We start from the raw sequence: 11,599 nt of genomic DNA on the forward strand, positions 1-11,599 counted from the left end.
TATGTGTTGGACGAGAATCAAGGAAGGCAGAAACCGCTATCTCATACAAGACGTAGTAATATTTGTTTAAATACGCTTCTCATCCTCCATAACATTCATTCTATTACAAACCACTAAGTCCCAACGCCAAAGCAGCAAGCACACTGTTCAGCAGCGCAATAACGCCCACCAATACAACATTAAGCACAAGCTGTACCGCCAAGATCAACAAACTCAGCGCACTCGTCAATGGGTTAATGAAGATCAACAATCCAGCAAGACCCAAGATCGCGACTGCGGCTGTAATTGTCGCGAAGATCTCAACAATGATCAGAGCAAGAAGGGCACCGGCAGCAATCAATTGGCGTTTCTCTTTTGGCTGAGACACTTCGAGGTCGGTTGAAGAGCGCTTTTCACTTCCGTCGGCAGGCACCATGGGCTGTGTAGCGTTTGCAGGAGCGAGGTCGCGGATCTCAGTCGTGGTGGAAGTAATAGCAGCGGTGATCTTGTTGAGCTGCTCGCCTACTTTGGGTATCGCGGCAGTCTTCTCAAGGAGCGGAGACGAGGGAGAGAGGGGAGCGAGTGTAGCATCTAAGATGAGTTCGTTAGCACATGGAGTTCCCTGGTGTACTGGAGGTGAAAAACGTACTGATAGCTCCGGTGTAGATCTGAACGGTTGCGAAGAGATCGGTGAGGAGGGATTCCACACTGCTTTCTTGACGCTCTTGCTGGACAACAGGGCTGGCGAGAGATAGGCCGCTGAGGGCGAAGACGGCGAGGTGGGAAAAACGCATTATGGCGTTGTGTATGGGTTTGCTTCGGATTAGGTGAGGGTGTCGGGGAAGTAGGACCTGGAGTATACACAGAAATGGTATTGAGTGAGTGAATCGTGATAAAGCCCAACTAAAACGAAGTACAACTGTTTTATACGTTCTGTTCCTAGAGTACTACAAACTTGTTTACACATGGCAAACATCGACTACTAGTTTCGCATGAGAGATGCTCGTCATCGTCATTTCCCTGGGCGAGAGTGGCTCGAAGCGGACGTAGTCCGGGTATGCGGTTCGGAGTGTTTCCTCGATGTAGCGTGAGGTGATCGTCATATGCGGACCTAGATCTATTGATAATACACATCCTTGCTGTATATCACTCCTACACACTGTATTCCTGAACATCGATTTTCAGAACCACGATTTACTGCAACTGTTAGAACGCGAGCATGTAGCAACGCTGCGATTTGACTCACGCTGAAGAAGGCGAGAAGATACCAGCTGCCGTGCAGCGGTTCTACGGAGGTGAAAGCACGTGTAAAGCTCGCTACAGCGTAAATTTATGTTTCACTCTAGTCGCTTGAAAAACGTTGAAAGTCACGGTGTAGCTAGCAAGGACGCTTGCAGCCGGTGTCCCGCAAGCTCTTGTATGATCTAACGCCGTATACGTCGTGTATGACTACTCCGCGGGTACCCCCCTTGTCAGCCACGTTCGCTAAATCTCGAAAAAGGGGAACCAACGTCATCTCTAAACGAAAACCCTGACCATGAAATTCATCCACCGGTGGTAAAAGCCCCTAAGCTCTCATGTCATTGGCCGCGCTCAACTCCTTGGTGTTCCCAGATATCCGATATCCCTGTATCTTTTCTTCTACGGATTCATGCGATGATGGCACGGCTGGTGTTATTGAATAAGGAATGCACTGGTGTAGTATGCGCATGGTCTTGACCTATCGACTGGCGTTACCAGCGAAACTCGAAAGAGTTGTCTCCTTACCATAGACGAAACTCTGCACGCAAGGTTCAACAAATGTAGGGTGAGCGATGCAAGATATTCAATAATACGCCTGAGCATGCGCCTACGAATGCTATTTTCGCAAAACGCCCGGAGGAATAACCCCCACCCACCTTTGTCGTCCATTCCATCCAGTTCTTCAACGTTCATTGTTACGTACAACCTCCGGTTCTTCGCCTTTTGTCATCAGTCATGTCTATCTAATCTGAAAGTGCCCAAGCCTGTAACCACGACCTAAAACACTCAAACGAACGATGCAACGATTTGCCATCAGGGACAACGAAGTCTCCTGCGTCTTTTGCTCTCTTCACCTATCTTCAATCGTCACCAACTAGCCGGATTTCGGCAACCTCGTCGTCCTGCTGCGTAACAGGTGTACCAACGCCACCCCAACCACTCTTGACCGCACCGTCGTCACCAAAGTCCTCCAAGAGCCTATCGCCCAAGTCGCCATCAGCCTCTGAACCCAGAGCGCCAGTATCAGATGGGATGCCGTCGTCGTCGGAGTCGTTGTTGCGACCACCCAAGCCTGTGCTATTGAGGCCGTTGAAGCTCCAGGCCGGCTGATCGGTATCCTCCCAGATGTTAGTGTTGGTGTTGTAAGGGACATCGTCAGCATAACCCTCATCTTCACCATAGGCCGGTAGCTCATCTTCGTCATCACTCGGGCTCGCGGCTGCGACTTCGTTCTTTGGACGGTTCGCGGCTGCTGAGCGCGGATAACCACCCCCGCGCAGGGCTACGGCTCCCGCTGCGACTGCGCCAGCGCTCGACGACCCATTGCGGGACGAATCGCCGAGGCGCAAGCCGTTTCCCGCCGGTGAGCGGGAGCGAATTTCTGCGTCGTTGTCTTCGTCAGAGTCGGGGTTGCTGATGTCGGCGCTTACGATCTGCTGAAGGGAGGGGGGGCCTAAAGGGACAGGCGAACGGCGTCGGTAAAACAGAAGGTAGGCTGATCTCGATACAGCTTTCCTGCCTGATTCGCATTTGCTCACTATTGAGTCTAGCGAAGTTAGCATGAATGTGACGATGTTCTGAAAGTACGAGGTTAAACTTACCATTGTAGTCGTACCACTGCTTATCGAAGAAGTTCTGAGCAGTGGCTGTGTAATGACCACCTCCAAGTCCACCGAAGTGGTTGTCGACGGCGAATAGATCATAGGTAAGATCCTTGTTCTCAGGGAAGCCGACTTTGCCAGACAAGTCTAATCCCTCTACAGGAAAGTCGACCAGATCCTCAATCTTGTCTCGGAAGTTTCTCGCTCCACTGAAGCGCTTGAGGTGTATGATGAGAATGTCGGGAACGGTCCAGATCTCGAGTGTCTTTGTTGCCCTACGCCGTTCTTTGCAACGGCTGCAGTACCATGCGTTGTCTTCCGAGAGCACTTCGCTCTTGGAGGATTCGTTGAAACACTCATCGAGGTTGATGCCATGCTTCCGGCGGGCTGCACGCTTCTCCTTCTTCTCTTGGAGCTCTGGGTCATCGAGGAGTTCAATGAACTTCATGGCGTCCGCACCCCTAGGATCGTCCGCCGTTGTGGCCCCGAACAGAGCGTCATAAGCCTTAGAATCCCAATCAAGGACAAGAGCCTCGCCCATTCGAAGTAGTCTTTCGTCAGATTCGTCTTCAGGATCATCGGGATAGTTCGGTTGGTCTGGCATCTTGCCTGCCTTCTTGTTCTTGAAGTTCTTATTGTTTTTGTGTTTTCGCTCCATCTTGCGCTCGTGTTTCCGTGCTTTCTTACTTTTCTTCTTGTTCTGACGGCCAGATCGTGCGAACTCTGGTGCTTCTGGCTCGATCGACTGCATTTCCTCGTCGCTACTAACATTGGCTGCATCGATCGCTGCGTCAGCATCAACGACCGTGGACTGGGACGCATCCTCGTCTTCATCGCTAGAAGTAGTCTCGCTTCCAGCAGCGGACGATTGTACAGATTCCTCTCGAGATGGCGGTATCTTGATTCTTTTCGAAATAGGCTCAAGTGGTTTTGAATAATCGACGGTACTCCAGCCAGTAGTGACGATCTCGGAGCTCTTCCTGGTATGCTTCATCTCGAACAGGTTCCTGTTTTATGTCAGTCACTATTACAAAACCTTGAGGGGCTTTCCAAGAGGCACGAACTCTCGCGCTGCTGAACTGTAAGGGAAGTGGCTTGTACGTACCTAAACTCCGGATGGATGTAACTGCCCGGTCGGAGCACTTCAGGAATCTCATCAACCTCGTTAGCTTGAGCGATAGGCGTGTCCTTTGCATCCGTCATTGTAACCTCGACCATGTCCTCGCCTTCAACAGATCCGTCTTTGACTTGTGGATCGTTTGGTGACGCATCTTCTTCTGTTGTCAGCACAACATCAGACCCAGGGCGCGATTGGTCTGGCCCACTAAGCTCACTGAGAATTGGGCGGGTAGTCATTCCAGCAATTCTAGCCAAAACCTTTCTAAGGATCATGTCGTAATCTTTCGCTTCCTCCCTAGTGAGAACGATAAAGCTGGGCCATAATGCCATAGACTGTCCTGTAGCCCTATATGCAGACTGACTTGGTATACGGTGGAACATTGGGAATACAACGCGGTCGTGAAGTGGTGAAACCGTTTCTGGGATCTCCTCATCGGAGGACTGAGAAAGCATCACACGATACTTCGAGCCCTTCTTCTTGGGTGCGGGCCAGTTGCTAGGAGCCATTTCTAATTCATAGAAATAGATGTCGTCCCGCGCGCCAATGTTCGACTCCGCTATTGATGACGCATCGTCTAAGTGACGATAGTATTTGTGACTGTAGACCTCCGACGCCATTATGCGGTTAGCCGGAACGCCCCCACCGCGCTTACCGACGAATTCCTTCAAGGCTTTGATTGTAGTGTTCTTGTCAACATCGAGCTCGATTTGAACGGGCTTTCCGAAGAGTGGCACATACGTGATGGTATGAGACCAAGACTGCTCTACCGGCAACTGCAAGGTAAGCTGACTGTAAGGGTCGAAAGTGATGCTGACCTTCTCGCAATCCGGGCAAACCATGGTGTTCTTGTAAAATCCACTAAATAAATCCATGGCTACGGAGTCGTTACGTGCCCGATGGTTCTCCCGGTAAATCTCGCCAAGTCGCTTGACTGCCTCTGGGTCGCGGAAGGTGTTGTCATCAGAGTCAGGGTTCTCTCGGTAAGGCTTCTTCTGAATACGATTAAGGTCTTCGTGGAGTGCATCGACCAGCCAGCTGACGAACTCTTGAGAGTCCTGCTGTCCATAGCCAGAGAACATAGGGTTGGCCCTGCCTAGCTTGAGCTTGAAGTCCTTGGGCGAGACAGAGGAGCTGTTGTCAAGGCCATAGATAGAGCTTAGCAGCCCAGCATACGACTTGGCGATGACACCTTTGAAGCCGATGGGATTGTCCACGTTGACCTCGTCTTTCCATTTGTTGTTCAGAAAGTACATGCTCAGCTCTTCGACACTCCGTAGACATTGGAGAGCGGAGTTCATGTAACATGTGTTGCCGAGGTTTGTAAGCCCAACGTGGCCACGAACTTTGCCATTTTGCTTCCTTCCGCGCGTCACCGGACCTCCCGTTGGAGTACTCCTACCGCTGTTCGAGTTGCTCTTACCAACTAGAGCGCTAGTCTTGTTCTTAGACGCCGCTTTGGTGGTGTCTGCTATGTATTCGCCCTTTTCGTCATGTTCCTCTAGCACGATGATTTGGTCCTGGGTCAGACCAGCATCAGCCAGAGTAAGGTCCTCGTTAGAAGTCTCATTCTCTTTCTCATCTTTGCCGGTTACTAGCTCGCGCTCCGATCCAAAGGCAAGACCATTGAAGCTCTCGACGCCCATGACAAGCGTAGGCCGTTGGGTGGGTGCCGGCGCCACAGGAGATCCGTTGCGAGGGGACGCGTCCGGGGTCAAAATGCCAGAGGGCTGCGATGGCTGCGGCTGATCTGTAGGAGCAGGTGTGAGGATACGCCAAATGCGGACTTTATTGCTGAGGTCAATGCCGGCGGCCTTTTTCGCAGCTTCAATGAAGGCAACGAAACTCTCGTATCTGCTCGCAACGATCTTTACGGCCGGTTTGCTGCTGTCGGTAGAACTCGGAGATTTTCGCACTTTTCGGATTGTGAAAATGGGAGGGTGCAGTTCGTAAGAGATATCCTCGCTGACTCCCCCTGGTACCGTGTTGTGGGCGTACCGCCGTATGATGGGACTTGACTTCTCAAGCCCGTACCAGCTTTGCACCAACTCCCATGCTTTGCGGGGCAAGATCTCAAAATCTTGGCCCAACGTCGCCGCCTTGCTGAGCGGTACAAAGTCTTCTCCGTGCTGGTCGACCAGGTCCTCGTGCATCAGTTCCGTGTCGACAAGATGCGAATTATCCACCGCGCCGACTGGGCCCTCGGTTGCGTCTTTACTGAAGTCGTTTGGCCTGCTTATGTTTTCCGACGTCCTGGCCCACACGCGCTCTAACCACTGCTCAGAGATGACATAACCCTCTTGCCGGTCCACCAGGGGTTCGGTGGACATCATGCCCATAACGCGAGTCACCTGCTCGTCGATGCTGGGGACATCCGTACGTGAAGAGGCGTCACCGTCGCCGTTGAGGCTGCTACCATTGGGCGCATCGGCCATCTCTACCGAAGTTGCGCGCGCGCTGCGCTGTGATGTTCCTGTAGGTAGGGGCTTATTGGCTCGGGAGCCTGACTGCGCGTCGTTGCTGCGTGTGCTGTCGGCGTCCGTCTTGTCGTCCATGTCCGAATGGAGGCGCTTAGCGGGTGAAGATGCCCGTGGAGGGGGTCTTTGTGGGTGTTGTTCGGCGGTACGTGTGCGGTCGAGATCGGTGAAGGAGCCCTCGCGGCTGTCGAGGGTAAGGTTGGCGTAGGCTTCGCTGGGTGAGCTTGCCCCAGTATAGTTGTTGTCCCTTGCGGCAAGACTACCAGAGTCGGGAGCGTCAACTAGAACTTCGTCGTGCAGGTGCGGTGGCAGATATCGCGGTGGTGATGCTGAGGGTTGCGGGGAGGAGCGAGGGGACCCTACACCGACGCTTCCCACATTCGGTGAATGGCTGCCGTCGGGGTTGGACGAATCTTTTGGCGGGACCACGATCTTCCGCTTCTTATTATTAGTGGAGGCCGTCTTGAAGCTGATTGCCTACCGTGAAGCCCGCGAAGAGCTTCAAGGCAGACTATATAAAGGGCGAACGAAGGAGGGTGAAGGGACAAGCAAAAGGCGGAGAAAGATTATGCAGCGCGTAGCTAGGGCCGCAGTACCTAGGAAATGGCGCCTCTTCTTTCACAAACACAGTAACACGGCGGTGAAGAAAACGTGGGGTAAAAGCGCAATGTCCGCAAAAAATGAGAGCAGCGCCGTGCTATACGCCGTCGTCACTGTCGGCTTCGAATCACTCAGCCTTGCGGAGACTAAGCGAGCTTGGCGACGCGGTGAATGCTCCACCCCTGTCGCGTGTTTGACAGGACAGAACACTTTTTGGTCACCGTGAAAAGGAATCCGCGTTGACGTCAAAAGGCCTCTTTTCTTTGTCATGTATCACAAGGACCCATGACTAAACTATTATATTCTTGTTACCACATGTCACAGCTGTCGGACAAATGAGTGTGAAGGATGTTGCAATCATGTGTGATATTCATTAAACCCCGCTCAACAGTCATTGTTCTGTTAGCGCGGCAGTCCGTTGTTATGTATGATACAGAGATTACACAGCGTCGATGTTTTATTTCGACCCGCCACTGTTCAGCCATGCAAATGCAGAGGCACCGCCAACTGGATTCGCGGATCGAGGCTTCGACAGCGTAGGCATATTTTCTCTTCCCTTTTCTCCAGAAACAGTCCTTTTCACCTGAGGAGGTGCTGGATTGCTGTTCGTTTCGCCCTCGCTTCTTCGCTTTCCATCATCGAAGAAGCGTGACTGTCCTGTGACTGGCGATGAGTTTGACGTCGACAAGGTACGTGTCGATCTAGATGGCTTCAATACTTTGATACCAGTATCACGTCGCTGGTAGCTGGGGTTCGAGCTGGTGGTTTTACCCACATTAGCCCAATCCAGAGAGCCCGTGTTTGCTTTCTCCGCCTGATCGCGGCGCCAATTGCTCCAGATAGCTGGCGATGCTCCTGAGCGGGGCGCTCCGCTGGCGGGGCCTGATTCTTGAGCATCTTTGATGTCAGAGCGACTTGATGTTGAAAGGCCGAACTGTGGACGCTGTTCAAGACTCCCACAGCCACTTGACCCGCCATCGTCAGAGTTAGTCGTCAGGCCTTGGCTATTCGACTTCTCAGCCGACGGATAAAGATCGCGAGTTGCTGAAGTATCGGAAATCTCGGTCATGTGATTCGATTGCGTTGAAGCAAGAGCAGAAGTTGTACGGTTCAGGTTCGCCGTGGAAGCACCGCTAGTGCGCAAAGATTTGAAAGCGCGATCATCTTCCGGGCGCACAAGTGGTATCTGAAGCTTGCTGCGGTCATCATCATAGAGAGTTAGTTGGCTAGAAGAAAAAAGAAGATCGGCATTATGCTCTCGAAGCATGTCGCTGCCAAGGAAGATCTGGATGGCCTTTGGGTTGACTTCAGCATTGTGCTCCTTGATGACAGTGAAATTCACGCCCACCGAAGGAAGCTGCGGCGTCGGGCTGTCGGATCGCGAGGACGCTGAGATAGGCACGGCCTCTGGGAGATATACGGACAGCTTGATTTTCCGGGCACCATCCTCATCTATAACGACTCGGTCCTGGAAGCCTAGGTGCTCGACCATATAGGAGTCCAGATAGGATGTATATGAGCCTGAACACACTGCTGCATACAATAGGGTATCGTGCTTGAAGTTAGTGTTGAGCCAGCAACGTATTATGGCAGGGACGGAGCCGAGAATGAACAAGCCAGGAGCCAGTCCTGGGGCGTCTTGAGGCGTTGTCGGCCCAAAGCTAGTGAGGCTGTTCGCGCGACCAGAGGCGATGGAATGTACTGAGTGACCAGCAGAGCTTTGCCTTCCATCTGACTTGTGAGAATAGCTGCGCTCACTCATGACGTGTCCGCCCATGCCGCTGCCAGTGCGGGGTATTAGATCCAGCGATGACCTCGATGCATGTGCCCAGTGTCCGTGGTTGGCTGTCTCATCGAAGCGAACACTATTCGCACGGGATGTGGCGCCTACACGGCGGGGCTCCTCATCAGCATCGAGCTGAAGGTTGCCGATGAGGTTGCTGGACTGATCGTCAAAGTTTGTGAAATGCTCGGCGGTTGGCTGCTGCAGGGGAACTGCAATGTGTCAGCTGGGCTATTGTGAATCCAAGTGTGATCTCTCACCCTGTTGGGGTGTCCCTCCCAACACCGAAGGGAAGGGTGATGAAGTTCCCCAGACGTTCTTCAGGCGTGAATCGTCTTCATGCTTGCGCTCAAGGCGAGCGACGCGATCAGCGAGGTCGGCTTGATTCTCCTGCACTCGGAGCATTTCGCTTTGAAAACGCCAGAAATCGTCGCGCGGCTGGAAAGCTACGCTCTGGGGATCCATGCCCGTGACTCTTTCATCCCTCGGTGACGTGCTCAACAAAGAGACACCAGCCTTCCCGTGGGGACTCCCCAACCTACGAACGCCGAGCGACTATGCACCTGTCCTCAACCTGCTTGGTATGCAATTCTTCTTGGCTGGCAATCGGAGTGTTGGGGGTTATGCGAACGTCTGGGTCGTCGGTGACGAAGAATCGGTACGGGTGCGTTTGAAGGTGGAAGTCAAATTGGAACGTGTTCGACTCGGGGAAGATTTTGAAGATGCGCAAATAGATTGCGACAGCTTTAGAGCCTCAGAGGGTAAGTGCCAGGCGTTGTTCGATGTAATTAGTTGGACTGTTCGAAGCAGAAGGTGCGATTGTTGTAACAACGGCCTTTGCCGAAGATCAGGCGGTTTCCGGAGCGGCCCTAAGGAAAAGAGCGAAGTAATATACAGGAGTTCATAAGAATTTGGAACAGGAATAGGAACGGGAACAGTCGACTACAGGAATGGTGATGCGTATTGTCGTCGCGATGCTATTCTGATGTTCATGGGGAACGACGCCGCCACTAACCACATGCTGCCGGAGTTATGCACCCCTGTCCGATTGGATATTGACTAGGGCCTTCCCCAGAGCCCCGCTTGGTCGGACCTTCAAGTCTCACAATTCAAGCCTGCTCGTTGTATGCAACTTTTGCTGTTCTCATCTATAGTCTAAGATGCCTGAGCGGCTTCCCATGCCTTCCAAGCTTCTTGATCATTCCACGGCGGCAATACCATGGGGAGCTTCTCAGGCGTCTGATCCGGCCACTGCTGTTCAACCACCTTGATCAATTCTTGGTAGAAAACATCGTAGCCTGCTGGGTTGAAGTGGAGGCCTATACGTCAGTCAGCATGAGACCGAAAACGAGAATCCCATGTAGATTTCGTACCATCGTACATGAGTTCCACCAAGGCGTCGTTTTGCGCGACGTCCAAAGACCCAGGCAGCTGATCACCGAGCTTCCAAGCGTCTGCCTTGAAGTCCGTCTTCGCCATGAAGGCTTTCCAAAGATCCACGACGGGAAGGTTGAGCTCAGCGCCAAGCTCGACAACTGCATCGGCATATGCTTTGGTTGTACTTGCCAGGCGCGAGACGCTAGTATATCCGTTGGATTGGTCTCTTGGCCACCAAAGATGCTCGTTGATTGGGGGAGGAGCAACCAGGATGATACGAGGCCCGTGAGCTTTGATCTGCGGATGAAAGATAATGTCTTTCAAGTTCTTGACGAACTCATCGAGCGGAATGTGCTGTTTATTCGGCGCGTCTGGCAGGGATGAGTCGTTGGCACCGAAGAAGATGGTCTGCGTGGTCAACTAGGGTAGTGTCTGACATGGGCAAGTCTTACCATGAACCGGATCTTAGCCTGATCTGGCGGAGGTACAATTGCGGGGAGGATCTGGAGAGCTTGGCGTGTATTGTACCCGCTGCTATAATATTAGTCCTAGCTATGGCTGCAAGAATAGGACGTCATAACCTGAAGCCGCGATTGATTACATCAAGTCGTCGTATGTATGCTAGTAGGGTATCAGCGCCTGTTTCCAGCGGTCCGAGCCAGTGATCAGCATAGAAGCTTCATGAAAGACTGCATCAGGCCAGAAAAAAGCGACCCGAGAGAAGATCAGAATATGTCGACTGACCAGCTTGAAGGGCTGCGGAGAACCCAAACCCGCGCTCTTGGGAGAAGGAGTCTTGGGTTATGCTGTCTCCGAACAGGAGGAATTGATCGTAGAGAGCAGGCTGCGATTGTTAGCACATGCCTGCTCAAATTCAGACTATGCCCTAGTATCACTCACCATGTTGAGTTGTATCAGAGGGATGTAGGTTCGATCGTCGTCAAACCTTCCAAAATGTTTGCTAGTACCTGGAAGGATGCCACTCGGCGAAATCCCGGTAATCCGACGTAACAGGCTTTCCGAGTCGTGTCCTTGGTACCCTCAGATCAGCGGCTCAGCAACAGATGGATGCACGAGCGGATAAGAAACGACGGACTGCCAGCATCTACCCCCCAATTCTCCCGAGTTGCAGACGCAAGTCAGTGTGTAGTGGTGGGGCTGGGGGCTGCGATTGGCGGCTATGGCATCGCGCCTTCTCTATGTGTGGTTAGCACCTTCCCTTTGCCCTGCATTTCGTCACTATCGCGTGCAACCCAAATAGTCACATGGGACGCGCCTACCGCCATTTTTCCTGGTGAGGCGCCTGAGATCAGCCTCAGAGTGCCGCCTACAGTTTGTTGCTGCTTTTGCTGCTTTTGCTGTTTTGTGCGGATCGCTGCAATGCATACGCAAGCAGGTCTGAAACAGTCGTCTTGCCCGTGTC

The 11,599-nt window shown here is 52.6% G+C and overlaps 3 protein-coding genes across 3 annotated transcripts; all 3 read right to left on the minus strand.

Moving 5' to 3' along the window:
• Positions 1-103: 103 nt before the first annotated feature.
• Positions 104-773, minus strand: ALTATR162_LOCUS8635 (uncharacterized protein; the record flags this gene model as incomplete). The annotated part of the gene is made up of 2 exons (XM_043316268.1): positions 104-570; positions 629-773. 2 exons carry the CDS (start codon positions 771-773, stop codon positions 104-106), a joined length of 612 nt encoding a protein of 203 aa, XP_043172203.1.
• Positions 774-1,173: 400 nt separating this feature from the next.
• Positions 1,174-9,264, minus strand: ALTATR162_LOCUS8636 (uncharacterized protein; the record flags this gene model as incomplete). The annotated part of the gene is made up of 7 exons (XM_043316269.1): positions 1,174-1,176; positions 1,226-1,266; positions 2,093-2,767; positions 2,823-3,829; positions 3,928-6,854; positions 7,600-9,011; positions 9,060-9,264. 7 exons carry the CDS (start codon positions 9,262-9,264, stop codon positions 1,174-1,176), a joined length of 6,270 nt encoding a protein of 2,089 aa, XP_043172204.1.
• A 690-nt stretch (positions 9,265-9,954) lies between these two features.
• ALTATR162_LOCUS8637 (uncharacterized protein) lies at positions 9,955-11,079 on the minus strand (the record flags this gene model as incomplete). Its single annotated transcript, XM_043316270.1, has 5 exons — positions 9,955-10,118; positions 10,173-10,584; positions 10,629-10,687; positions 10,921-11,020; positions 11,077-11,079. The coding sequence occupies 5 exons, from the start codon at positions 11,077-11,079 to the stop codon at positions 9,955-9,957; spliced, it is 738 nt and encodes a 245-aa protein (XP_043172205.1).
• Positions 11,080-11,599: the final 520 nt, after the last annotated feature.

This window comes from Alternaria atra (assembly GCF_907166805.1).
Source record: "Alternaria atra isolate CS162 genome assembly, contig: 29, whole genome shotgun sequence".
NCBI classification, from domain to species: domain Eukaryota; kingdom Fungi; phylum Ascomycota; class Dothideomycetes; order Pleosporales; family Pleosporaceae; genus Alternaria; species Alternaria atra.